The sequence below is a fragment of the Mchenga conophoros genome, linkage group LG5 (assembly GCF_057382185.1).
Source record: "Mchenga conophoros isolate Kocher_MC1m ecotype Shallow Benthic linkage group LG5, M_conophoros_male_GT1.1, whole genome shotgun sequence".
In the NCBI taxonomy this organism is placed as follows: domain Eukaryota; kingdom Metazoa; phylum Chordata; class Actinopteri; order Cichliformes; family Cichlidae; genus Mchenga; species Mchenga conophoros.
In genome coordinates, this window is record NC_140530.1 from 17,619,488 (window position 1) to 17,644,458 (window position 24,971).

The 24,971-nt window shown below is 39.5% G+C and overlaps 1 protein-coding gene across 2 annotated transcripts; it reads right to left on the bottom strand.

Annotated features, from left to right (window-relative positions):
• LOC146574252 (growth/differentiation factor 11-like) lies at nucleotides 1-24,167 on the bottom strand. Of its 2 annotated transcripts, none has more exons than XM_085273749.1 (3): nucleotides 23,344-24,167; nucleotides 10,619-10,992; nucleotides 1-4,136 (listed from the first exon to the last, which is right to left on the bottom strand). In XM_085273749.1, exons 1-3 carry the CDS (start codon nucleotides 23,756-23,758, stop codon nucleotides 3,759-3,761), a joined length of 1,167 nt encoding a protein of 388 aa, XP_085129875.1. In that variant the 5' UTR covers nucleotides 23,759-24,167; the 3' UTR covers nucleotides 1-3,758. The 2 variants fall into 2 exon arrangements, with proteins under 2 accessions (XP_085129875.1, XP_085129874.1); XM_085273748.1 differs by having other exon boundaries at nucleotides 1-4,139.
• Nucleotides 24,168-24,971: the final 804 nt, after the last annotated feature.

Consider the following 24,971-nt stretch of genomic DNA (forward strand, 5'->3'; position numbering starts at 1 on the left):
TAAGCTAAATAAATGATTTATTGTACAAAAGAAAAATGACAGTAAATAAACAACAAAAGGCAAAAATAATTGAACAGTTACTCATATGCACAACCATAGAACTACAAACGTGGGGTGATTTTTCTTTTTCTTTAACTACACAAAGAACAGAGGGATGAAGAGGGAAAGAGAGAAAAACATTAGAAGCGGTGAACCTGTCCAAAACATCATAAATGTCAACATTTGGGTTGGTATTTACATTTCTTACTCTCATATAATTATATGGAAAAAAAAACCCTCTTACATATACCAGTATACAAAGACTAAAATTCAAAATGTAACTTCTCAACAGCGTTAACCATAGTTAATATTTTGACCACGCATTACCAGAACTGGTACCATCAGTCACTCTGTCAATAACTCAATCTGAACCTGAGAGCAAGGGGACCCTGTGGTTTTCATCTGTTTTTGGAAGGTTGGGGTGGGGGTGGGGATGTTCTTATGAGTAAAAGTTTCTGATAAACTGATAGCAAATTTTTAGGCTAACGTGAGGTAGACAGACTTTGAAATGCATTGTATTTAATATTAATAAATAAAAATGGACCAGCTTTTTCTTTTTTTTTTTAACCCAACCACTGCCCCTAAACCAACTTTTTTCCCTCCCTTTGAAATTTTCTAGCATATTCCTGCAATTATAAAAGTTACAGCACACAACATGTCATTCTCTACTTTGGCTAACAGTCCCTGGGTACTCCTCCCATTCTTACATGGGTGCTTTCACTTAAAACACACACAAAGGCAAAAGCAAACAAACAAAACCAAAAAATATAAAATCCCCCCCAAACTTCTACGTAAGACACTCGACTCATTTTTTTTTTACGTCAAAAGAATGAAGTCTCTCTAATGCGGTGACAGGTTAAAGTTGATGGGCGGGCCTTTTCCAGTTAAAGCATTCTACAGTCATTGATCCAGACACTTATTACGCACAAGACTTATCAGCCAAAGCGGGCGTGGAGGCCTTTCAGGCCGCTGCTACAGTACATCCAGGTTCAAGATTTGATAGAGATCTGTGAGTGTATGGACAGGCCCCCGCTTCAGACAAAGTCAGGAAAGTGTGATGGCATCCAAAAGAAGTGATAACCTCGCTAGTTTATGGTTCATCACCAGAAGCTTGAATAGTTTCTTTTTTTTTTTTTAACCTATACTGTACAAGCTCTCTTGTGCTTGGTAAAACACAACACTTACCTCCTCACGCCATGAACGTCCCATAGTGCAAAATTTATTGTTGGTAAGGTAGAGTGCCCCCAAAAAGGTTTTTGTACCCCTCTTTTTTTTTAATATATACATATATCATTTATATATAATGTCAGAAGGCTCTTCCTTTATCCAACAGCATAGTGCTTTCGTTTATAACAAAAGGATATCTTTGCTTTGATACCCAGGAGACAAAGACAAGCTTCAAGCATACTAATTCTACTCTGCGTTCAAGCACTAACAAATACTTTTTTTTCCCATTATGACAGCGATGATACAGTTGAGGTTGATGTGGATGGGGGCATTTCAAAATGCAGTCAAATATGTTTTCGAAGCTAAAATCAGTGGTTGAGTTAAATTATCTTTTTTTTGTTTGTTTTCTTTGCTGTAAATCATAAAAGCTAAAATGTCTTAGTACATTACTGCACTTTTGCATTTGTATTTTTATCCATTCTGAAACTAGCAAAAAAAAAAAAAGAAGAAGCATGAACTGGTGTGTCAGGAGTAATGCATCTACCACAAACACTGCACAAAAAGAAATGTAAACTTAAAGTGATAAAACTGTAATCGTGGTTTGTGTTAATTTCAGCTCAATTATTCACTTAGGACATAGTGAGCATTGAGTCTTTTATTTCAGGGTATGCATTTTGTTGTTTTGTTATTTTTTTTATTTTTATTACATATTCAGTCCCGAGCCTCTTCAAGTTATAAAACAGTGCATTTAACTCTCTGTTTTAAACATTTACTGCAAAAGCTGAACGAGATTTTCCTTTGTTGGATAAATTAAAAACAAAAAAAAAAAAAAAAAAAAAAAAAAAAAGGCAAAGCCTGCCCTCTTCCTTCTCCCCAAAACAGTACTGAATAACTTGGTGCATCTGGATTTCAGTTTTTCTTTAGACTTCAGTGTGCAAGGTAAACTCTTTTTTGCCAAATGGTTAACAGCAATACTGAGTTTATGTATCTGTTTTTAAATGTGGAGCTGAACTAGTAAAGTTAGGTCCATAGATTTTTGGACTAAGATGGTTTTTAGATTTTTGCCCCTTTACACCACTGCAATGGATTTTAAATAAAACAAGCAAGATGTGATTGAAGTTCAGGATATTAATTAATTGTTTAGGAATTCATTCATTTTTATCATAGTTCTCATACCCATAGTTTCCATAGCTTTCAAAGGCTCAAAAGTAATTGGACAATTTACGGACTGCAGGTTTTAGATGTGTCCTTGATCCAACTCAGCTGATTTAAATGGCTAAATTACCTCCTCAACATGTCTTGAAGTTCTCCAGATGCCTGGTAATGAACTGACCATTAGATTCAGGTGTGTTGACCCAGGGTGAGCCCTAAAACCTGTAGGACATCAGCTCTTGAGGCCTGGAGTTCCCCATCACTGCAGTAGAGCATGCATCTCAGAGGGTAGCTTTTACTGTAGACTGCATTTTAGTATTCAACTATTCAAACAATAGTTCAATTCAAAAATTCAACTATTAAAACAATTCTTATATTTAAACTATAATAATTTATGCAGTTAATTTTAAACCACTGAAAATGGGGAACTATATATGAAAATAGCTCCTAAACAGTTAATGCCATACTTTTGTTAAACCCCTTAAATTAAGGCTGAACTTGAATCACATCCTAAGGGTTTGATTTGAAAGCCTCTCTCATTACAGAGGCCAAATTACATATTACATAACATGTTATGGACCATCTGTATAACCCTTTCTTAATATTTAATTACAAAAATCTAAAAACAAACAAACAAACAAAACAAATCAAAGTTGCCGTGGAGAGATTTTGGAGATACTTGAAAATGTCAAACTCAGGTAATACACATTAAAAGAGGGTGCAGTTTTATTTTCTTTGTTTGTTTGTTTGTTTCTTTTTTTTTTGGATATCTCTAATACTCTTAGGAAGATTTTGGATTTCCTCTAATGGTACGTCCAGAAGTTAAACCTATTCACATCGTGTTTGTTTTTGTTTCTGAGCTTTTGTTAAAGTGATGGATTGCAAAATAATTTTGATAATGCCCCTTTGAGAACATTTTTATCACACTGGAAGTAAACGCATTTGTGGAATGAAGTATTTGCGAACTCACCTCAAAACTGGAATTGCTCTTAAAAGTGTAAATACTCCTGTCTCCTGTCATTTCAATCCACTAACCTGGATATTTCACAAAGATGTCATTAAAAAAATATTTTAAAAACCCACAAAACTAACATATGTCCTATAGCGCCTCATTTACCACTTTCGAAAGCTGCTCCACAAGTACAGCCTCTTTAAATCATTCATAATGTATGGTATTTCCATCACTCAGTTCTGTTTTGATTCTTATTTCATTTATAACTTTTTTGTACAGTTAGAATCAGTTTAATTACTGGACAAATGGAAACCCAGTGGAATGCTTTTGTGGCTGAGCAGAAGTGAAATCTGGTGCCGAGGAGTGGGTTCTGGTGCCAGGGGAGAGCTCAGAAAGGGTTTCAGGTGGTTTAATGTGGGCTTTACACAAATGTGCTTCCTCCAGCAACCTAAGAGCAGCCACATCGATCCACCACCATCCCTGGAATCTTGCCGTGAATGATCTGCTGCTTGTCATTGAAGTAGAGCATGTTAATGGGAGACATCTTGGTTGGGGTGCAGCAGGGCCCCGCGGAGCCTCGCGGGTTGGCGTGCTGCACCAGGTGGGTGTGCGGGTATTTCTGCATGAACATGTACTCGCACTGGCCAGAGCAGTAGTTCGCTTTGTAGCGTTTAGGGGCAATGATCCAATCCCAGCCGAACGCCTCAAAGTCCACAGTTAGAGGGTAGCGACAGCAGCGAGACTCAGTGGAGTGCTCATCGCAGTCCAGGCCGAGGTTTCTCCGAGAACGTTTGGTTGTCTCAAGAACCTTCACCTCCAGAAACGGCTGCTGGAATCAGGGGGAGGAGGGGCAGGACAAAAAGAAAGAGGTGGTTATAAGAGAACAACAGCAGAGACATGACAGCAAAGGAAAATACAATAAACTGACAATTGGCTAATGCAAACATTTAGATAACATCAGTTATTTTCAACATTTTGGTCTGAGAATTTAGTGTGTCTCGTATGTGTTTCTTTTAAACTCTTACATTTTGGTGGTATAATGAGTCAAGGAAATCAAATGTTCCAGTAACAGGGCATACTAACCACTAGACATGGGTAAAGCAGACTTGGATTTGTCAGATTTCAAGATGACAGATGGTTGATGATCTTTAAGGCCTTTCACATAGAATGCAAGAACCCTAGAAGCGATTCTTTTCTATGTCCTGTGCTGTGCAATGATGGTTTGTCACAGTGTTGAAAAAAGCAGAGCAGAATGTGCCAGCTGAGGTCAAGCTTCACCTTGTAATGTAGATTTGTGTAACCAATAGATATGCAGAATGACAAGGAGCGGGCCCATACTGACATTTCCGTGTGGTTTTCGCTGTTGCAAGTAAAAACCACATTGTCTTGTCAACCATGTTGAATATGTGATAATGTAGGGTAAAATGAATAGAGCACCAGTCAATCAGGACTAGAGAATCGTCCATGGAAACCACCAGTCATTGGTGTTGACAAAAGGTTCCCTGTGATTGCTTTGATAGCTAGCATATAGTTGCCATCATACTTTGAATGGAAGTGAAGGGCTTACAAAAACTGTCCAGCTACTGTACAAGTTCTTGTGAAATCGTAAAAAGTGTGACACTATCAGAAATAAAGAAGTTTTGCCTTCAAAGAAAAAGTTGCCTACATGATTGTGGCTTTAGCCATCAACTGCCAGCAACAATTCACAACTGGTTGGGGAATGCTCATTTTACCTGGCAACCACAATACCTGGTGGTTGCCAGGTACTGTAAAACCAACTCTTGCCCTGTGTGACTGGGGGTTAGTGCTATTAACTGTTTTAACTCATCTCAGTCAGTCTAGCTGGACAGCAACCAACTCTTTTAACCTATTACCATACAGCAATGATAACTGATATTTCGAATATACTTCTAAATGAATCATATCTATTTTATTTTATTTTATTTTATTTTTTTTCATGTGAATGGAGAATGTTTTTGCATTATATATGCTTCTCTTGGGCAGTATTGTTAGAAGATATAGCATACATTTTTAATGCTATGCAGATGACACCCAGCTTTATCTATACATGAAGGCAGATGACATACACCAATTAGTTAAACTACAGACATGTCTTAAAGACATATAGACCTGGATGACCTCTAATTTCCTGCTTTTACATTCTGATAAAAATTATAAAAAAAATTCTCCCTTAGTTCCACATAATGCACGGAGCATTTCTTCTACACTCTGAATTTAATAATGTAATCATTAGTAATAATTTCAAACTCCGGCTCTCTGTGTGTGTCTTTTGTCCTGTCTTTCTACCCACACCCCCAAACAGTTGCACCAGATGGCTCCCCCTCCCTGAGCCCGGCTTTGCTGGAGGTTTCGTCCTGTTAAAACCAAGTTTTTCTTTCTCACTGTTATCAAGTGTTTGCTCATAGGCAGTTATCTGATTGTTGGGATTTTCTATGTATTATAGGAATTGCACCATTCATCATCTGGATTCTTACAATCAACCAAATCTTTCTTTCTTCAGCTCTGATTAGAACATTTTATCCATCCACACGTCATTTTTGTGCAGTGCATATTCAACCACACAAAGAAAACCACACTTTGGGAAGTCGTTACGCCTGTCTGCTATTTGTGATGAAACAGTTTACTTCTGTTCTAGTTTATTTCCTCTATTTATTTGTGGGAATAAAAAACATAATTAAAGAACAAAGCAGTGTTTTAATCAGCATCCTTGGACATCTGTTTCTGGAATAAGCCTGACTAACTGTTTCTCCCTTCTTCCAATCTTTGCACTAGGCTAAACTGCAGCAGCTTCATATTCTCAATACTGTAAATATTATAATCAAACTTTGGTAATAAAAAATAACTTCTTTTCTAAAATCCTGAACTATTTCTTTATTATCTTGAACTGAGAACAAATAAAGAGTCTGACATAGACAGGCAGGGTGCTGCAGGCAGAGAATCGGCCCACCCTTACTTGCTTAATCTTCTGTTTCACTCTAAAAGGATTCATAATCTAAAACATCTATATTACAAATAAGATTTAAAGCCACTGACTGAGATCAGAATATCATCAATGCATTTTTCAACCTAAGGTGTCGCCTCCTGCTGCCCTTTAGAGAGAGTGCAGCTTCAGATTTGTAAGCTATGGCCAAGATTTTATACATGTCTGTAAATGTTGAATGAATATTATTATCTTTACCTGCACAATATATATGTCCAAAACCTTTGCAAACATCTCACCTCATGCAAGGGAGGGGGCAGTCAGTGCATTTTAAATAAAGACACCAATAATCACACCAACTCAATCCACCACAAAATGGATTCAGTGAGTTAAATACAAAAACCCACCAAAGTGACTTCAGAGTAGTTATTTGCAGAGGTGGCAAAAGTAAAGACATTTTGTACTTAAGTAGAAGCACAGACTATCAGTACTAAAATGAAAATGAGTAAGGAAGAGGTTAAAGTGTGATTCAGCATGTGGAGGAACCCTAAAATCAGTTCTAATGGCTCGCCATCGGGAAAGGGACTCATGACTCTCAATAATTTCTATTGAGAGCTCTATTGGATTTTCTTAATGTACAGGCTGTTTTCAGCTGATCTAGTCTGCTACTGCTCTGAGTGTTACTGCTTCTTGTGGATTTACACAACTGAATTGAACCAGATGTAAGCAGATGAGTTGTCCTGGCCTATTTTCATTCTCTACAATGACAGTCTTTATGTTTGTCTTTATGGGTCTTAACATCATCAGCTTAATTTCAAATTCATCTCTGCTACACTTGATGTAACCTAACGCTGACCATGAGCACCACAGCCACTGTGCACCAGTTACACACACTGTTCTTTACTTTGAACCCACCAGAGTACAGCAAACTAATCTGTTTATCCTGCAGTAAACTGCTGATTTTTTTTCATGCCACCTTTAAATGACACAGTTAGTCTCCCTCAGAGACCTGCATTGCAGCAGGTCTCACAATTTGAAAAAACATAATGACACAATACCTATTTTAAAAACACTAGGACTACCACTGAGCAGTCCTTACTTTTAAATATAACCTCTCTTTCTTCATCTCCGAGTGAAGTGAGCTCTCTTTTTTTTCTCTCCCTGCGAAATACAGCAGCTGTAAAAAACTGGACACAAACAGTTTAACCCCTGATTATAACACGTGGTTTTACCTCTTTTGTCTCTTTTTATGCGACATCCTCTAGTGATTAATAGACTAACAGGACTGCTTTTCATGTGTTGCTGTTAAGGCTCAGATTGGTTTGATGTTCTAGGGCTCGCAGTGACATGAAATAATAATTTCCCTCAAATCTGTCAAAACCATAAGTAATGAGTCTGTTTTGCAAATGTAAGGAGTAGAAAGTACAGATACTTGTTTGAAAATGTAGGGAGTACAGATACAGATACCCCAAAATTCTACTTAAGCACAGTAACGAAGTATTTGCACTTTGTTATAGCAACATGATGAGCATTAGAAGAGTTACAAATGTAGCCTAAAAATCACAGAAGAAATAACAGATATATCATAAAATCCTTGATAAAGATGAGTGCTGTATACATACAGTGATGACTTACTGTCAATTGTCATACTGTCTTACTGAGGCACTTTAATGATTGTTACTAGTAATATCTGTGCTAAAATAAGAAATTGATATCTGAAATAAAAGTCTAGTAATTGTACAAATAGCATGTCCCTGTACGACAGTTGCAGATTCTGTAAGCTTTGTGCCATGTCAGGTGCTCAATTCATCTAACAAACCATATGGGCTCTTGACTCTATCGTAAATGAAACATTTACAATGCTGTGACATACGGTTTATAACTCCATCATTAATATTCATGTGGTGATCTGGACATCTGTGTGCAAAGGATCTGATGGGAAAGTAGAAATCTCTGATACTAAATAATGTAAGAGCAAATATATTTTCTCTACAAAGACTTTGATCTACTTTAACGAAACAAAATGGATTTCATAGCACTTCGCTCACACGGCAAGCATTTCAGCCCCTAACTCTTTTTCTACTGAACTCTGAGTACAAAGAATACAAAGAAACCACACTTGTAAGTATAAAAAGAAAAGAAAAAGAATTAAATTGAATAGTCATTTCATAATTAACTAAAATGTATGAATTAATTTGTCAGCTTTGAATAGGAAACACAACTTTCCATTTGAGCACTGACTCCATGGGCTTTGAGAGAAACTGGTCTATTCAAACATCGATAGCTGACTCTGTACGCTTGGTTTGATTCATGACCCAAGAGGTCATCTGCAGGCTACCATAACCTTGACCTTTGGGCAGAGGCGAGCACATCAAATATTTTACTCCATCATGTTTGTTTTACAAAGCCTTCTTCTCCTCACAGTGATTCCAGCTGGGCTCGAGCACACTGAAAAGAGGAAATAAGCTGAAAGGCTGTTGGGGTGAGACCATGTCAGCCTGGCCTTTAGGGCTTTTGTTGTAGAAAAAAGACCCAGAGGATCAGGAAGAAGCAGAGTTTGACTTTCTTTCTTGTTGTGTTTTGTTTTATTTTTGTACACTTGCATGTCTTTTTGATCTTTTCCTTTTTCTTGGGTTACCAAGAATAATATAGCACACTGCTGTGTGCTCAGAAGGCAGCGATTTATTGGCCAAGACACCAGAGCTGACCCCTGATACGTGTTGTGAAGAGCTGACCCAAATAATCACTTGGTAAATATTTGGTGTTGCTTAACCAGGATAGATGGCCTACATAATCCAACAGGGATGTTGTAACTGTCAGTTGCAGTAACTCTGGGATTGCTAACTAGACTAATGGTTCATGAGTTTTCCTTTGAGGTTTAAGGTTGAAGCAGCTCCATCCATTACATCAGAGGTTTAGCATTGAAAAAAGTGAAGCATACTTGCAGTGTGGAAAAAAAATCCCAAGTATTCAAAGGAACACTGGGTAAAAATTAGTCTTAATTACTTAAAGTTTTCACATTTTCCCCAAGGTGAACCATTGCAAATAAACATGTTTTCGTCCTAGCAGGATCATTTTTAAATGGAGTAGTCCTTTAACTGGTGTTGTTATCTTTAAGAAAGTGAAAAAAAAAAAGATTTCTACCTAAAACTAAAGGAATAAAAATCAGATTTTCTGAAAAGTATTTTGCGCAGAAAGAACTTTTTGTATCATTAGACGTCATTAGACTTTGTTGATATCCATAATATGGTGGCCGATCTGAAACAGCTGCGTTCGAGTGGTCACGGCTGTTTTCAGAACCCAGATTTACCAGTATAGATATGATTTAAATACAGTTTGAAATCATACAGAAAATACGTAGGGGAACTCAGGAGTAAAGCATCAAAGGCCTTCAGCAGTTCACTGCGATGTTATGATTGCATGGCGAGGATTTTCTGTTTGATTTAAAATTAATGCAGATTCACAAAAAAACAACAACCAAAAACCGTTCTACCCGCTGCAGAGCGGTTGCAGATATTTCTTAATGTAAGGAGGTATATTCAAGGTCTGGTAGTTTTGTGTTGTTTTGGATTTTTTTTGGGCATTTTGGATTTATTTGTTTTTTACTGCTTAAAGTTTTTGCCGCATGTTTTGGTGTTTCTTTCATTAAAGTAATGCTGAGCTTTAGTTGTACTGTAATGTTTGAGCTCAGGTTGCTGTTTAGTTGTTCTAGAGTCTTAGAGCCTATTAAAATCAGGCTTTACTATTAATAAAGTTACAAAATATAATTACCTATCACTGTCTCACTGTCGTCAGCCCAGTTTTTCTAGATTTTAGCATTATACACTCCCCTTTTTGTGGACCTCCAATTTCGTCCGCTTAGACACCCCTGTGTTTTCTTCCTATCTCATTATTGTATATTTTAAAATATACTTGTCATTTTTTTGTCTCTGTGATACCACATGTTTTTATTTTATTTTATTTTATTTTACAGTCTGCTCAGGATGTTTATCCTGATGTTGTACTTGATGTTAATCTGATATTAGGAAACAATATTACAATATATGTAAAACTTGGAAGGGGATCATTAAAAAAACACGGTATAGCTGTAGTGGCTCCTCACTAGCGACTGGTATATTTTGTGTATAAATTTTACTCTACGTGCTTCAAAGAGTTTATTGTAGAAGTAAAAATATGTGGAGAGACAGAAATGATGCACAGGATTACTGCCTTCAAGCTTTTTCTTTCACTTTTTTGTTCGATTATTAACACCAACTTATCGACTAATAATATGATCTTCTAATTGCCTTCTTTGAATAAAATCTGAATTTGCATGTGCACAAAGTGATTTCCCTCCCCATCCCAGGGACAGGTCTGAGGGTCCTTACCAGTCCCTCCTCCCCAGGTCGCAGTGAGGTAACTGCCAGGTCATTGCCACTCTCGTCAAAGGCGTTGATGTCGATCCCCCAGTTAGTGTGGGGCTGTTTGAACCAGTTCTGCAGCACGTGCTTAAAGTCAATACTTTGCCAGTGGCCGACCCTGGAATTGAGCTCTATCTTCAGGGAGCGGATGCGTATGTGGCGGCTGCCCTGCTCTGTGACTGGCTTTAGTCGCAGGATCTGCAGGTAGACGGTGGAGGTCTGCTGCAGCGGTCGCAGATACACCCACAGCTGGGCCTTCAGCACCTTGGTGAACATCAGTTTGGGGCTGAACTTGAAGAAGCAGCAGCTGGGCTTTCCATTCACCTGCACCAGAGGCTCCGCTGTGAAACAGAGGAGAGTCAGATTTATTGAAGCACACGTGGACAGTCGTTTCACCAGCATTAAGAGTGTTTGCATTTTAATCTAAATGCAAAAAAGTACTCATATTTATTCTGGTTTTCCACCTCTAATCGCATGGTTTTTCGTTTTCATCATCATCTTTTCTAAAACAACAGACAAATAAATAAATAAAGTAGTAGCAATTTAATGGTCAGTGTTTTGGATGTACAAATGCAAAATCGCCATCATCATCAAAAGGACAAACCAGCACGCTCTGTTCATATGCTGCTAATAAACAAAAGGCATCCTTCCAACTGAGTCATGTGAGGTCTTTAGAAGATAACAAAGAATTAATTAATTAGGAGAATCTGCAGCATCACTCTGCAGCTTTCTTTCTCTACTGTTTCAGAACAGCTTTCATGAATACTCAGAGGAAAACAGAAGCTTCAGTAAAAGTGGGATTTTCTCCTCTCTAATATAAAAATAAACAGTGCATTGTGAAGGCATCAGAAAGCACATATGCACTACTTCATGCTTTGTAATGGATCATAAAGCCAACGACTGTGATAGGCCTGCATGGCACAAATAAACAGAAGCACTGAATTAGTTAAAAAGGGTTGCACTCTTGAAAGGATACTTCTTATTCTAGATGTAATAGTTTGTAGGTTCTTTGGGGAAAACTATAGTTACTATGTTAGATTGTAAACACCTGGAAAAGTGCCCATAATTTACAGAAACAGTGTGATCTAAACCGAGAGAGATACCTGGTGTTCATTTTACAGCATGACAATGTTAAAAAACAAAACAAACCCCCCCCTAACATTTATTTTAATAAAAGCAGCATGTCTGTAGTAAACTGACAGCCATCCTCAGCCTGTCTGCTTGAAGGCTGTCAGTTATCTATTCAGTTACATGTGTGATTACATTAAGGTTGGAAAACAGATACATTTGCATATAAAAACAAGAATCTGTAATGGTGGCCAGTGGACAGATGGTAACCTTAGATTCCCCTGGGTCACTCATAATGAAATGGCCCACCCCTGCATTTAACTAGCAAAACTAAAACATTTCAAGGTTTCTTTTTTTTCCGAGTGGGTCCCTTTCTTACTAATGTATTTGGGGTCTGGATTAAGGGTTATGTCACAGAACACAAGGCGTCCCCTTAAAGAGCCAGATTTATTCCTGTCATGATCTCGGGCGGGCTCTGGTGTTTTGGTGATTTGCACCACATGTCAGATCTGCACATGGTCATTTACATAGACCTCCATCTGATATAATGACACGTCCATCCATTGAATTCGTTCATTCATTTCCATGTAAAGCATTCATTTACTAAGGGAAATTTATTCTGTACTTATTTGGCATAATAATGTGCCGAGAGTACAATAGATTATTTAAACTGTCCATTATCTCCGAGCAAATCGGACAAATTAAAACTACAGATTCTGCACTTTTAGGAGTTGCGGTTGTCCATCTTTTTAAAAAAGAAAAAAAAACTGTATCAACTTGTCAATCATTGCTAAATCTGAGGTTGCTCGGGCAACCTGCTTCCTGGGTCAAAAGGTTATTTGGAACCTCAGCCTAGTTAAGAAATGGGATCAGGGGTCAAACCTGTCAGCCTCTTTACATCTCAGGGGTGCTGGGGAGGGGCAGCTCTAACAGCCAGATTGAGTTTGAAGGTCAAGGTCAACCCTTTGGCAATAGTAATATGTCTTTCTTCACGTCACGCCTTTTCACCAGAGAATCGTTGGAAACCTCAGGCGCACACATAACAACGCTGAATCACTTTGTTGTTGTTTTGATTAGGGTGGAGATTCTGCAGCCAATAGTGAATTGTTTATCAAACCAGGAGAGGACACTGCAATTTAATTATGGGCATGCATTGAGGGATAAGAATTCACTGAGGTACAAATGGACTGTCCATTAGAAGAGTCCAAGGCAAGCATTGAATAAGGGCCAAGTTAGGGACAGACGTGGTCCTTCAGCCTGTATTTCCAAGTCATTAGTGAGTGTAAATTATACAGTGTCTCACGCTGGACAAACAATGTTCCTTTTGGGGGGTTGCTGGGGTCACAGCAATTAACGTGGGTGGTGTTGTGTTTGCTCATCAGCACAAAACTGGTAATGAATTATTCTGCAAATTTGCTTGTGATTAATACTTTTTGTTGTTTTGAGTCACTGCAGATGAGGACGTGAATACACCAGCACTTCCTTTGCAAACACATTTCATCGCCTTTGTGAGAAAAATCCAACAAATGCTGAGGGGATGAAATGGTCAGTTTCTCAAGCAGAGTAATCCGAGAAGCAGGGCCTGCACGCCGTGATCCAGCGAGGTCCCCGGTTATTAAACACACATGCACAACATATGAGCTACGTCATGTTAAACAATGACTGCATTGATAGGTGAAATCAATTTGTGCCTTTATGGATCCTGTTAGTGCACAAGTCAGAGGAAAACCATGGAGGATGAATGCCTGCAGCTTAATTACATCCCACGCCTTGCCAGAGTGCTCCACGTGTGCAAAACGAGCAGGTCTAGCTTGTAAAGATCCAGAAAAAAAGCGGTGGGACATTTAATCCTTCCACCTGAAGTAACCGCTGTTGAAAAGCTTATAATTTTATGGAGAGACTGTTTTTATGGCTTAATTTCCTGCGCAATTTACACAGGTATAAGCTCTGTGTTTTAACACTGACTTCAATAATGAAGTCAAGATAAGAAGTCTGATTATGCGTCCAGCACCACCTACTGGAGCACAAACACCTCTCTCGTCAGCTAAACTGAAGATGAAAAGTAGAAACTAATTACTTTACAGTAAGAGCACTCATCTCATTTTATTCAAACTGAAATCCAAATTAAAGACGGAAAGAAAGAGACTGTGTTTTTGCAAAGGAAACCAGGTTTGTTTGATTTTCCTCCTCATGTTTCCTGCCTGCTTCATTATTATAGCGCTTTATTTCCCTGTGGTATAATTGCAGCATATGTAGCGCATGGATTTTACTGCCAACACGCAGCGGGCCTGCAGGTGAGCCTATCAAACATCTGGTGGACTCCCTGGGTACCTGTGTTCCATGGCTAGCCTCCTATACATGCATGTAAGAGGAGCCTTATAGAATATAAGGGTTTATTCAGCATGCCATCTGTCAGTTTTCATACAGTCCTCGCCCATTTAAATGCTTTTAATAAGTGAACACAGTGACGTTCCTGAGGGATGGATGAGAACTGAGCCGGGTAAGCTGTTGAAAACAGATGGAGAGGGAAAGTTAGGGTGTAGTTATACAATGAATAAGTAATATGAGACCGAGGAATGCACCTACAGTAGAAGGATAGATTTTATACATACATGTATTTATACATATATGTATATATGTCCGTATATATATATATATATATATATATATATATATATTACAAAGGTTTCTACTGTTTTGTTGTGGCAACCTGTCCACTCAGTCACATACACAGTATGCCTCAATGTGAACTTATCTGTTATATATCTTAAATTTATTTTTTAAATCAGTCAAAAATGTTCCTTGTCAAATAAAGCAAAGAAACAACTTTTTTAATAGTGAATAACCACATAGTTTGACCAAAGTTCATAAACTGTTTATATCCTTTCCTAACTTGCATTGGAAATTGCAATGACGCCTAGCTGTGCAGCAGATTACACCAATCAGGTGGAAGTACGCGGCTCAGATGTGGTGGTGAGAGAAATGGTCACCTATTGTTAATGTCCACATGGATAATGCATAATAGTATGACCCTAGATAGGAGTTTCATTTGCATATATATCTATATTTTCTTTTCTTAATGGGAAATGCAAATGTGCCATTTTGTAGTGAGTGTGTGTTTGGGAGCCTTCGTGTTGAATAAATGTGACTCTAGGGTATCCCTGCGCACCTCGGCATATTAATCATCGTGACACGTTCACGACCCTTCTAATAAGACAGGGGCCACAGTGCACCCCCTCAAACATCCCATCCCACCCCAGCCCCGCTCCCTCTTTGTTTCTCGGCCAGTCCCAGGGGAAAGGAGAGGGTGGTGGGGGAGGCCGAGCTCGAGCTGAGGATGGAGGATGTGTGTGCGTACTTGTGTGTGTGTATGTGTGTAAAGTTAGACCCCCTCATTCAGAAGCCCTTCCCGGGGACAACGGCAGGCACAAGACTCCTATTAGGACTGAGCACAGTAGCCCCCCAGGAGCAACAAAAGACACCTCCTAATGCACCCTGTTCTAGCTCAGTGAACACACACACATGGAAACATGCAGCCACACATAAATGCACAACATACACCAGCTCCAAACCAACTGCCCTCAGCAAACACAGTAAAACTCATTGTTTTTTTGGAGTTTCACATGTTTGTAGCGAAGGGGCACGGCTGCTGGGCAGAAGGATGGGGAGAGCGAGTGCGCATTGAGAACAGCAATAAGGTGGACAGCTGGACAGCACGGAGCACGCCCGGTTCTCACTGCTTGTGTTTGTGTGCAGCCACACATACATGCAGGACATTAAAGCCACAGGACAATGTTCTGCTTTGTTAAATGCAAAACTTTTCTCATGCGTTACACAAGCAAGTAGAGGGTTTTAATTGACTCAAAGGCATTTTTTAAAAATTGCTATCAGACTTAAGTGAGAATGAACACTAAAATATCAGATGATTATTTAGTTTAATAGACACAGAGCCATAAAATAATAAAAAATAAATGAATTTGCAGGTATTAAATTCCCCCAACTGTCATGCACAGTACTCATTTCTATACAACAACACATTTAACTTCCAAGGAAAGTCAGAGCAAATTTTCCTAGTTGAGCTAAAATGACCCAAAGAGCAAAAAACAAAACCAAACAAAAAACTTTTATGTGAAACTTTAGCCAACCTTTTAAAAAAAAAACAAAAAACTACCAATCAGAAGTACTCACACAGCGCTATTCTAGACCTTTAACTTCCTGTTTATTAATGTCTCACATTATTCACATAAAATGTTGAGAGTGTGCTTCAGCTCAAACTTTTCACTGCAGCTACCCCAAAAATATGTCAGTCAGGTGGATATTCATCAGGTTTACAGACATTATTATCTCAAAACAATCTGAAATTTCTTGTGTAAGATTACTGTTTAAGAGTTCTTCAGCAGGGATGTATCACTGAACTACACGATGGAACGGGGAAGGATAAAATCACCTGTGAACTACTTACAGATTTTATTTTATTTTATTTTATTTTTAGGATTTATTGTCTAAATCTCCCTGCTACAAGTGATACCACATGCTACAGCCATAGTATAACTACAGCCTAGCGTATTCTGGTTGTTGCTTCTCAATGAAATTAAGTGTAGCAATATTTTTCATTTTTTAAAACATTGCATGAAACTTTTCCAAATTGCCCCATATATCTGGATAGCTAGAAATAACCGTGACACAGAAAGTTGCTGGAAAGAAAAACAAAACAAAACAGAGAATGACACTAATGCAGATCCATGAAACCAGAGCTGGAACCAGGTACAGCTCTAAGCTTGGTTTGGCTTATCTAGACCAGACTACTTCATGTAATAGGTGGTGCTTTCTCTCTCTGACAAAAACAGGCATAAAACGAGAACCATACATTAGTAGGTTGTGCATTTGGTGTTAAACTCTTCACAGTTAGAGGGACTGTGTGTGTGTAGGCTGAGTTATTAGGGTTTAGTCCCTGCAGTGGAGTGATCTGTCTACTTTAGTGCTCTATATATTTCTTGACTAGGACAGGAAGGTGCACAGGTGGTCTAACACTTAGTGTTTGAGGTGAAAATTTTAAAAAGCCACTAAAAATGATCTTTTCATCTGACTGAGATTTTATTTTGGCACGTATAATGCTGTCATGCAGACTGTTTGCCAAATCTGCTCAAATTTGATTGGTCAACACTCTTTGGACTACAAGCAGACTACAAACAGACACCAGAAATCTTCCACTGCAAAGCCTGCAAAATACAGATATTAGCTCAGATATTAGAGATTATTTTTCTGATAGTACAAAAATACATTATTCGTAGTTATTGTCAATGTTACTCTTTTCATTCCAATGCACCTGACATGCTGTGAGAAAACGATACGTAGCAGCGGTTTGTGATGCACTTACAGCTCAGTTTGATGGGAAATTAAACCACTGCATCAAAATGTATGTTTATATTTGAAAAACCGCCCTCAGAAAATCTGGATTCTGAAAATGTTCACCTGAGCCACAGCTGATATTTAAAAGCAAAGCAAAACTGAAAACATGAGCACAAATGAAGACACACGCTTTGCCCCACTTGGTTAATAACGGAAAATATAATTTTTGCTGTTTAGAAAACAAATGATGCACATCTCTCAGTTTTTGTGCAATCATTTAATCTACAATCATTACATATTATTATTTAAAGATTATAGTGAAAAGGCAGAAAACATTTTAAATTTTTATAATTTGAACTACTGTAGGAGAAAGAAATACCTATGAACAATAATAATATTAGAATTAATTTTTAAAATAATATTAATGACTGATTTCTCAGAAACTTTCATACTTTCCAAAGGTGTCCAGTGGGGTGAACTGGACTCTTACATGCCAGTTCAAGCCCTGAGATCTACAGTATATCACTATTCACCAGTACATCCACCATTCAGACCCAACAACACCAGTTTTAATCTCCATTTACAATAATCTTAATCATTCATCCAAAACAAATTATGAAACATTTTGTGTTGCTTCCAATTTTTTTTTTTTTTGGTTGGTAATGTTAACAAAAGTAAAAATAAATAGCTACAAGTTACAATCTGTCAGCAGCTTCCCACCCTTCAACCAGCAACATGTAATTGTTGCTGGATTACATAACAAAGCCAGGGCTACTGCTGCAAGGAATCGAGGTGAGAATTCATCAAATTTTCAGCCACTGGCTCAGATTTATTATGTCACTTTAGATGCCTGCTGAAATAATGAAATCACGTTTCATAATTATGCAGACGACATCCTCATTTATCTTTCATCTTATGTGAATGCACAGACAAAGCCATTCAAACTTTTAGCAGATATTACACAAGCAAACTCTCACTGACCTCTTTTGAACTTCTACACTAAGTGTCTTGTGAATTTTTAAAAACTTCATGTTGAAACACTATGTGAAGTCTTTTAAAATTGAAATCAAATGTTTCATATAAATATGTTACACAATCAAACACGCACTGACCGATCAGCAGCTCCGGCAGCCTGAAATATGAATCTCCTTTGTTCTTAAAACTCATCCCTCCTTAGCTGCTACCCCTTACACATTCATGTCAACTGTTTAAACAAAATGCAAACACTTCTGCCTGCAAGTTCGAACTCACTAAGCTACTGAGAAAAATCCCTGAGGCCACCCAAATCTGTCAGAGCCTGAGCCAAGAGTTTTCTCTAAAAGGCAAAGTCAGTGTGGCCAGATTGTGCCAAACCTCCCTTGAGGAAGCTTTTTTCCCTCTTTTCCTCAGTTATAATCAACATAATATGGCCATAGTTCCCTTCATGAGCTTCTCTTTATCCAATTCTGCTGTACATTATATAAATCAAACTTGGCCCTCGTCCCTAAAGAAATTACTCAAACCATGCATTTTCACAACTTCCATAATGAATGTCCTCGGGTGATGTGGGTATGGTGAGGAGAAATACAACCACAGGTGATAAATACGGTACGAAGCTGCTCTCTTTTGCCGCAGAAAAGAGGCTGATTAAATTTTCATGCAGATAATAATGAGGTAATCCACTGTTAATTGTGCCTCTTTCCAACATACTGGCTCCCTCGTGGGATCCAACGTTGCGCCCACGCAGCATTTCGTTTGCTTAAATGCCTTAGATTTAATGGACTCTTCCATAAACTGATCCTCAGCACCTCCTCACACATCACCACACAGAGCCTGAACACATTCATCAACAATAATCCCCTCAATGAGCTCCGTTTTATCTTTTCACTCCCCTTTTCCTCCTCCTCCCTCGCGTCCCTATATAGGCCTTAATTACTGGTCCAAAGTAATTATTTCGTTTATTAGTGGAACGTAACATCTGTTTCAGGTCTTTTTAATTGTACCTATAAAACCCTTCCATTATTTCTGTCCCTTTAGGATAAGATTGGGCTGCTTGTTGCTCCCTGTGGACTTGCTCTCTTCTTCCCTCCGCCTCCCCACCAGAGCCATAGCATGAGCCACGGTGCACCTTTCTCCAGCTCCCTCTCTGAAACCCTTTAAAGAAGCAACAAGGAACTCAGCAGCGATACACACACCAGCTGAAAAAGCAGCAGGAGGAAATATGTATGTGCAGTAGTGTCTTCAAACATGGATTAATGCGGTCTTACATCCATTCTTCTTGTATTATTGATGAAGGTGGTATATTTCCAAATGCCAGGGGGGAAAAGCCAGCTGCAGGGACTGGTACACAGGAGCGTGGGAATAGAGGAAGGAGGGTGGAAGGAGTGAGATTCCTGAGGTCCTGGGGAAATTTTGTCCCCGTATTAATAGACTTTGGTCCCTTTGAAATTTTATTAGCCATAAAGTTGACGGTACGTTGTGCAATTTCTACAGTCGTACGGACGTGTCTTAAGTTTTTACTCCTTTTTAAACAAACCGCTCATGCCTCAGCGCCCAAACAATTCAAACACCAAAGTTTATCTTTCCCTGAACTGATGCCAGCAACTACACAAGGAGAACAGGTGTCATCGTCAAACTGAGACTATATCTATAAAAACCTCACATAGTCATCAACTTCCAGCAAACACTGACCAGTGAGTTGAAGACAGTCCGGCTGCTGGTGCTCTGTCCTTTTAGCGCTCTCCCTCTTAATTTTTATGGTTCCTGCACCTTCAGGAAATGACCCTTTTATAGGGTCAACACTATAAAAGACTTGTTTGTGTGTGTGTGTGTGTGTGTGTGTGTGTGTGTGTGTGTGTGTGTGTGTGTGTGTGTGTGTGTGTGTGGTGGGGGGATAAGTGTTCAAGTTACTACCGGTTCGTCTTTGCTGCCAAAGAAAGAGACCTGATGAGGTTAATAGTCTCCTCTTCCAATATATCACATAGCTGTGAACTCTGTGACCCTTTTTGTCAATAGGAGAACTTTTCTCTGGAGTGTGTGTGTGACTGTGTGAGTAGGTGTGTGTGGGCACCCTGTGTGTCTACACAAGCGTGCACATGTGGAAAATGGCACATGCATACCTCGACATGCGTGTGGATGTCTCTCTTTAATCGAGAGTTGTGTAAACCGATGCTCATGCTGGCTGAATGTGGTTCACCTGAATAGGATTACATAACAATGCCAGCATAAAATGGCATAATGTAGGCCTCTACTATTTACTGAACAAAACGTCGGGATAAAATAGTTTAAAAGTGAAAGTGCTATTTAAGGATGCATTCAATGTGGTGGTCTTGAGTTCTTCTAAACCTTAAGTGCTCGTCCCACTAATGGTTTAAGTGTTTTGCTGCAAACTGCCAGTCATTTCTCACATTTTGGACACACTAATATATCCATAAGCTGAAAAAAAGACTCTTTGCAGCAAAGAAAAGACATTCACTAAATCTAAAGAATGACCAGCAGTACAATAACTTTCTTGTGGCCTTTAAGTCTATTGCAGTAAATGAAGTGCAGTAACTGTCTGAGCAATTACTGTAATGCTTCTTCTGGTGTTTTCTACTGGCTGGCAGAAGTCATAAAGTGTGCCAAATTAGCATTAAGACATACAGAAGAAGAAAAGGGGAGAAAAAAAAGAAAGAGGAGGTTGCCGGTGGCAGAGGAAGGTCTGGACTGAAGGTTTTTTGGACAGGTGACAAATGAGAGACTAGTGGGGTCAAATCCTCACCCCACCTCGGGCAAAACAAACCAAGCCCCAAAATACACACAATTAGACACATAAATCAACAAATAGGAACACAAATAGAGCAGCTCACACGTAGATACACATGCATGCATTTGTTAATAAAGATTCTCTGACACGCTGATCAAAGCCGAGTCACTTTTTCTGTGAGGGAAACAAGCGGAGCGGTTTACCTAAACAGCACGCTGTACAGAGGGGAGATGTTTCAGTACATAAACTGCCGCACTATGATATAAATAGATGTACTTTTCCATGAAATTTCATAGTAATTACAGACCAGGAAGCATGGACCCTCTCAACCCCCACTGCGGCACCCACGTACCTTGAGTGAATACTAAGAAGCAACTCTGGCACAAGTCCAGTTCAGTATGTACTGTGTGAACCCCCGTGGCCCAATCAAAGGCAGTGTGCACGACTGTGAAAGGGTGATTGGGTTCGAGGTGCACAGGGAATAGTGTTTGAAGTCTTCCTTCTATCAGAGAGACAGAAAAGGGCACTTTTAATCCTGTGGGATCACTAAGGCGCCACAGGCAAAGGAGATGCGCTCATTCTCTCAATTCTTCCATGAGTACCGGGGGGGAAAAAAGAGGAAGGAGAGAGGGGGCTAACGGGGAAGAAGGTGGAGGCGGGTGTGAGGGGGAATACAGAGAGAGAGAGAGAGACTGAGCTGATGATAAAAAAACAGCGTAGAGGCAAACAGATGAGAGGGGAAGTGCTGCTCCCTAACATGACAGATTCAGCAGTAATGTCAATCAGCCACTGTGGGGCTGTCAGAAATGCGCAATAAGCTCACACAATGCCTTTTTCTGGCTTGATGAGATATCAAATCCCTTTGCACTGTGTGTGTGTGTGTGTGTGTGTGTGTGTGTGTGTGTGTGTGTGTGTGTGTGTGTGTGTGTGTGTGTGTGTGCATTAGAAACAGAATATGTATGCGTGTGAGGTAGTGCAGAGGATGGAAACCGGGGGTAAAAATATAATTTGAAGTCACTGTGTTTCCCAGAACGTACATTGAGTGTGTCAGCAATGCAGTCGAATGTGAGATTTCTTAATCAGCCAATCAGAGAGGTAACAATAACAAACCAAATACACTCTACATGTGTTTGTGAGCAGGTAACAAAAGGGGAAACAGGGACCGCACTCACGTATTTATGAACTGCTGCTTATATTAAGCAGTTTGAAATCAAATCAAATCTTTCACCTGCGGTAAGACATCATCTGTGCACTGATATCCTTTTTATGAGTTACAACAATCAACGCAAACAGAAAACTTGAAGGATGTCTGAGGTTCAAAATAATGTTAATAATGTGAGAACTAAACAGCACATATGGCCTCCTCTAACTTGCATTGAAATAGAGCAATTTAGAGGACATTTCAATAGCTGACATTTAAGTTAATGTTTTTTTGTTTTTATAATGACAAAGACAGGTGGTGCTTTCCATTACAGGTGAGTGGCAGTAAACACACACACACACACACACACACACACACACACACACACACACACACACACACACACACACACATATATATAGGTCTTTGTTCAACCAGGGAGTGAAAAAAAAGGATTATTTGCAGAGTGTTTCATCCGCCTTGTGCAGAATATATTACGTGTGTAAATGTTGTTGAACCCGGCGCTTCACCAGGAAAAGGTCACACACTCCCCTCGACCCTAAGTGATTCTCTGTCTTTGTGTACTCTTGGTGAAAAAAAAAGAAAACGAGCTGCGCCTATAAACTTCGCATTTAAAAGGCAAGTGCGGCCGAGGGGGGCCGCTGCATGAGGCGAACAATAGCAGCTTTTTGGACACACTTTTTCTCACTGCGATGAACAGCAGGGGAACCGGTAGAGCCTCCTATAAAAGAGCGATAGAGCACAGCTGCCAGGGTTCAAAAGTAATTTTATAAAATGTCTCAGAGGGGGCCTGCCTGTGGTTTATCTGTGGATTTATGGGAAACAATGGGAGGGCAAGCAAATTGTTAGAGGACAATAATCAGAGGGCCTCGAGATGTGATAACTCCAGAATTTAAGGTCTTTATGCAAAGGAAGACATTAAAGGATAAAGTGATGCAACTGCCAGCCAAATGCTGCATTATCATTAATAATGCACTTGACATTCAAACGGCTCTGCCATGCCTCGTGTTCTTAAAACGTTATGGGAGAAATGGAGAGTTTAAACGTGACAGCTAGGAGTCCAGCAGCTAAATATTAAACACTCTGCTTCATCATCATCATCGTCAAGAAGACAAAAGTCAATCAAGCCATATTGGCGCTGTCCGTTCAGAGTGATGAGGTTCTTTGTGCTACCAGTTATTGATTTATCAGTTTCACACATTATCCCCTCTTTTTGACAGCTGTCTAATTTTGCCAGTTAGTTTCCTTTAATCTCAATCACTAAGAGTAGGTTAGGTCACCGACTGTCCCCGCAGCAGGCCTGAGCCACTTGAACCTATACTGCTCCGCAATTACGCGCATGACGCATTTGGAGACAATATCATTGTTAGGTTGTAAACTATTACTCACGCTCAGAGGCCATAGTAATCACGGACTCCGTGGTGGCGTGGTACTCATCCTCCTCCATAAACTCATCCTGGGACGAAGCATCTCCCTGGAAGTCGTGATGGTCCAGAAGCTGCTGGAGCGGGGGCGCCTTGGGCAGCAGCTGATTGACCACCTCCCGGCTGATGTTGGGCGCCTGCTTCAGACGCAGTTTGCTCAGGATCTGGGACTTGATGGTCTCCAGTCTCAGCACTTTGCTCTGCTCCCTCCAAACACAAGCGGAACACTCGTGAGAACCGGCGTCCTCGTCCAGCAGAGATAGCCCGGCATCCGTGGGCGTCTCGCTGGCAGGAGGCAGCAGCAGATTGGGCTCATCGCTCCCCGACTGTCCCAAGGAGATGAGCACCATCAAGCACAGTAAGAAGTTGTACCTCGGCATGACGATGCGTGGACAACAGAAAGCGCAACTTTTCCTCCCCTTCCTTAGCTTGTTTTTTACGCACTTTATTCCGTTAGATCCCGTCTCTCGAATCTGCGCCGCTCCTCGTCTTAGCCTACAAACGGCAAAGAATAAGTGACATGCATCTAATCCAATACGATCACCCCGAAGTTTCTCTTTTTGTAATATTCTTTCTTTTTCTTTTTTTTTCTTTTAACAAAAAAAGTGCGCGCAGAGGGTGTCGGTACAAGCTCCTTTGATTGAAAGTTAAATGCCTGGTGAATGCATAGCCTGCTCACGTGCAGTATAAGCTAATTGTTGTTTTCTGTACAATTTTAGTCCACGGAGGTGTGAGTATGTGCAGAGGTGTCACTGAAAAATGTGCAAGTACGGTCAAAAAGGCGCTCTTTATATATCTCAGCTGCCCGATGTCGTAATCCGCCTCCATTGGCTAAGATTGCAACAAAAGGCTTTTAGGTCTGTCACCAAGTCAAGAGGGACAGAGGAAGGGAGGGTGTGCGCACCGTTAAGAGAGTATAAATGTTTTTACAGTGCACAAACAATGTCTCCCATTAGAGATAACCTATAGCCCAATTAGGTTATTAGGATGATGGCAAACTGCTCACTACGCATGTTTTTTTTTTTTGTGGTTTTTTTTTTTATAAAATAGGTTAAATGTTCAATGGTGCCAATTTAAAAAGAAAAATCAAAAAGAAAAAAGCTAAATGGATTTCTCGCAAATTTACCACAGCCAATCTTGAAGCGTGCACATAGCATTTATGGTGTAATTAAACTGGTAACTCGAAGATAAGAATTTATCATGTAACTAGACCAGATGGTATTATGCAGATTATTTAGATATATTCTTGTAAGGCTCTTCAAAATGAAAGTGAAAGTTTTCATTGAAACCAATAAGAAAGGACACACTCACGTTTTCCTTGAAAAATAATAGCTCCACATGTACAAGGGTGCATTCATAAAGGCTGATCATGATTTTGATAGATTATGTTTAATAACCCTACACCTCGGAGACTTTTGAGCCATTAAGCAGCAGCACGTCTGTAAGCTCTCAATTATAACGTAGATGGACTCATTAGTATACACAGACCCGTGTGAATGCCATTTGTACCAATCAGTATATGAACTAATGAGCAAGTGACGCATGCAATTATAGTGAGCTGTGGAATTTCAATCTTTCCTGAAACATCATCCA

What these genes read in the sequence shown, in the direction of transcription:
- LOC146574252 (XM_085273748.1), bottom strand. Translation starts at nt 23,758, where the DNA reads ATGCCGAGGTACAACTTCTTACTGTGCTTGATGGTGCTCATCTCCTTG. An exon ending in GATTACTATGGCCTCTGAGC is followed by an intron (nt 10,993 to 23,343) that starts GTGAGTAATAGT and finishes TCTGTTTCACAG; the next exon opens with CGGAGCCTCTGGTGCAGGTG. An exon ending in GACCTGGGGAGGAGGGACTG is followed by an intron (nt 4,140 to 10,618) that starts GTAAGGACCCTC and finishes CCCTGATTCCAG; the next exon opens with CAGCCGTTTCTGGAGGTGAA.